The following is a 4247-nucleotide window of genomic DNA, read 5'->3' on the forward strand; positions in this document are numbered from 1 at the left end:
AAAGGTTTTTATATTATTATAGATACCTAGAATTAACTTTTTTTTAATTTTAATTATAAATTAAAATAATTTTCAATATTAACTTTTATATTTTTAAAAGGGCCTTTAAAAGTTAATATAAAAATTTCAAATACTCGCTAGCTATATATATAGAATCAACATGAAAGAAAAAGATAAAATAAAATTATAATGAGGGGCTGTCTACAAGCTCCTAAAGGAGAATAAACAAGCACTGCAAGTAAACTAAGAAAAAAGACTATATTAATCCCAAGTTTTCATGGGGTTGATGAAGTCTATTTTCTACTTAAATTTAAACAATTGGAGTGTTCCTAATTTAGAATCTGCTGCAACAACTATTATTTAGGAATTGCAGAAATTGTCATTTAACCTTGTCCAACATAATTTCATATCAAAAAATAATTAATTTTAATATTTATGTAAATGTTAATAACTAGCAATTGCACCTTAGTGTGCAATGGGTGTGTCAAAGAGGTGTGGGACATCAATTAGGGCAAAAACTGGTCAATATTTTACATAAATTTGTGTAGTACATGGGATCAATTGGTAGGCCAAATTTAGAAAGTAGTGTTGCTTGTGTAACAAAGATCTCAATGGAGAAGTGATAGTTTCAAATCCACTTTGCATCCTCTTACAATATTCCAATTATAACTAAAACAAAAAAATTTAATTAGGAAGATAATCAAGTTTCATAATCAATAGGCTCATGTTATGTTTATAATTAGGTGAGAGGGAGAGAAAGGTAGAGGGGGGGATAAGCAAGACAAAAAGAGGAGAGAAAGATGGAGAAAAGGAGAGAGATATGGAAGGAAAAAGAGAGAGAAGATATATGATTAGATAGATGTGGAAGCTCAAAAAATAAGTATATATATATATATATATATATATATATATATATAGAGAGAGAGAGAGAGAGAGAGAGGTTTAAAAGGAGGATTAGGGAGAGAAAAAGAGGGAGAGAGAGAGATGGATATATAGAGGGAGACATGTATACAGATAGAGGGGGAGAGAAATATAGAGGTAGAAAGGAAGATAGAGTGAGAAAGGAAGAGGATAAAATAGAAAGAGAGATAAAGAGATCTAGAGTGAGAGATAAAGATATAAAAATAGGGAGATAAAGAGGTCTATAGAGGAATATTGAGAGATAAAGAGATATATAGTGGTGGTGAGATAGAGTGATAGAGATATTAGGCGACATAGAGAGAGTGAGAGAAATATGGGGAGATAGAGGAAGAGATACACATATATTGGAAGAGGAGCGAGAGATAGATATATACCAGAAGAGAAAGGGAGAGAGAGGTAGTGATAAAGAGATAGATAATAGGATACAGAGAGAATGAGGGACACAGAGATAGGGATAAATAGAGATAGAGATAGAGGGAAGGAGGGAGAAACAAGGAGTGTGTGTTTATGAGTTAGAGAGAGAATAAATAGAGAGAGATAGAAAAATAAAAATTTAAAGATAATTATTCTACAAAAATAATTAAAAGTAAATGTTAACTTAATGTAAATTAAACCTTAAAGAGAAGAAGATGATGATTAGAATAATTTAATAAAAAATAAGATATAATATCTTAATAAAAGAAGATTAAATTAAAACATATTCTTATGAAAAGAAGATAGAAATAAAAGATAGATTTGAAATTCAAAAAATAAATATTCTACAATAATTAAAATTTTAATAAAACAAATAACTATAAATTAAATGAATTCTAATAATTCTGATTTATTATTTATAATTTCATTAAAAACCATAAATAATTAAAATAATATTTTCACTTAATGAAAAATTAATTATTTAAAAAAAAACAAAAAAAAATTAATTCTTTCTTTTTTCTAAATTAAAAAAAAATTGGAATATTCAAATAAAAAAGATACCATTAAAATATATTATTATTAAAAAGATAAAATAATAGATTTTTCTTTTGTACACATTTTTTTCCTAATTAATCATATTAAAATATATTTTTAATTTTTTAAACTTAATTATAATGTAACATAAGATTGAGATCAATTCAATCTCTTGCATCCTTGTAGTCAATTTTGAACCATTAATTTTAATAAATTAGTTGCAAAATTCATATAAAATATGCCTTCCCCATAACAAATACACTAACAAATATTTTTTTTTAAAAAGAGATATTTTATTTAAAATCTTTGTAACTGAAATTATGGAATTAAAATATTGGAATCCTTTGACCGCCGTCAAACAACTCAACTGCAAGCCAGTTTTTTCGCCTGTGTTTGATTAAGTCAATCCATTGCATCTGTGTGTATTGTTTATTAAACTACTGAACCGACAATACATTAGTATATTTGAACAGAATAATTTTCACGGTTGAAGTCGATGGAAATCAAGTTATACAATTATGCCGACAAAACCACCAAAAATTAGTCTGAAAGGACTGATTATATTAAACTATTTGAACAGAATATTTTTCACTTTGAAGTCGATGTTTCATCAACTTTAAAATAAAATCTGATTAAATTTCATCTGAGTTCTTAATTTATACTATTATTCCGACAAAAGCAGACAAAAAATGTAGTCTGAAAGGACTGATAGCCTTCAGAAGTTTATTTTAAACCTTAAAATATAATACTACAATTAGAGCTATACTGAATTTTAAGAAAAAACATTGAGTGGGATGAAATCAGACTCAGCTACAAAATCCATCCATGAATGCTGCAAAATTCAACAAAATCTCAAACTTGTATTACCTACTCGTCTTGTTTGGACTTTTTTATCTATAAAAGAAATAGATAAAATTCAATTCCGCGCTTCATACCATGGCATTTTCAACAGGAGCTCAGCCCCCGCAACAGCAATTTTTTAGCAGCACTGTGGGATTTATGGCTCGACGCAATAGGTCCAAGCGTTTCAGGCCTTACTTTTCAGAAAGAGAAGCACAAGAAGAGAAAGACCACCAACAGCTGGCTGCTTATTCACTAATGATGATCTCTCATGCTCATGGAATGACCTCTCCTCTACCCATATTAAGCTTTCTTAGCAAGAGGAAATCCCAAAGGCTTTTGGAGGGTTTTAATTTTGAGGCAGATTCCCCAAAAATGCTGAGGCTGAAGGAGGAGAGTGAGAAGAGATACAATTGCAAGGGATGCAGAAAGAAGAAATTCATGTCTTTACAAGCTCTGGGTGGCCAAAGGGAAAGCTTATATAACATGTCAAAGAAATTTTATGACAACAAAAACGTTGCCTCTTCTTCTGCAAAGGAAAAGCTTCATATATGCCCGATTTGTGACAGGGGTTTTAGGAGCGGGAGATCCCTGGGTGGGCACAAGAGGGCTCACAGAAGATATATCTATATAGATGCAATGTCACCACCTCAAGCACTTTTCTAACTGCATTACACTTCTGCTAGGATCGTAAACATCTGTTCCGCAACTTGATTCAATTGATGATTCATTCGAATTAGCGATTTCATCATTTATAGTTGTGGGTTCTCAAGTCATATTCATGTATATTCTTTTCTATCTATACAATATCTAGTTATGAACAATGCCCATTATAAAGTTATTTAAGTATTCTTGGGGCATCTTTTGTTCCCTGTTATCATTCCTTTGTTTAAACTAAAAGTTATTATCTGTTATTTCTGAGTTAGATTGTTTACGTGTTTTTATATTAATATTGTGATCTATCATCAAGATGTATGAAATAAGATTAGACTTGAACAAAATATTGTAAGTTTTGACTTTCTTATGGGTCAAACGTTTTATTTCCGTTTTCATTTTCCATTGTGTTCAAGTCAGAAATGGTTATCCATCCATCAAGATGCACTATGGCATCAATGGTTGGATGCCACATAATACAACTTTTGACTTATCATCGATTAAGACTATTATTATTCATTTGAGATGATGGCACAGTGAAGAATGAATAAGCTGCAAATGGTCCTCATCCATGAAAAGTAAAAAATTCAGTTATGTAGCATCCAACCATAGATACCATGGTGCATCATAATGATAGAATGTTTCTATTCACTTTACTATCATGGGTGTCATGGTTGTCCTATTATAATTAAGTTTATACTTTTTCATAACTCCCTTCCCATCCAATCTACAGTCACATTCACTAAAATTTGATTTATTTTTACTATTTATCTCCAACCTACTATTTAACTCATTTACCTACTATTTAACTCATTAAAAAAGTAAAAATTGTGACCTATAAATTCTTTGTTGGTGAGGGTAGAGAGAAAACACCATGCAACTGA

At 30.0% G+C, this 4247-nt stretch overlaps 1 protein-coding gene across 1 annotated transcript; it reads left to right on the top strand.

Annotated features, from left to right (window-relative positions):
- The first annotated feature begins 2805 nt into the window (after positions 1-2805).
- LOC131078227 (zinc finger protein ZAT9-like) lies at positions 2806-3375 on the top strand. Its single transcript, XM_058015886.2, has one exon. It carries the CDS (start codon positions 2806-2808, stop codon positions 3373-3375), a length of 570 nt encoding a protein of 189 aa, XP_057871869.2.
- The last annotated feature ends 872 nt before the right edge of the window (positions 3376-4247 follow it).

Source organism: Cryptomeria japonica, chromosome 7, assembly GCF_030272615.1.
Source record: "Cryptomeria japonica chromosome 7, Sugi_1.0, whole genome shotgun sequence".
NCBI lineage: Eukaryota > Viridiplantae > Streptophyta > Pinopsida > Cupressales > Cupressaceae > Cryptomeria > Cryptomeria japonica.

What these genes read in the sequence shown, in the direction of transcription:
- LOC131078227 (XM_058015886.2), top strand. Translation starts at nt 2,806, where the DNA reads ATGGCATTTTCAACAGGAGCTCAGCCCCCGCAACAGCAATTTTTTAGC.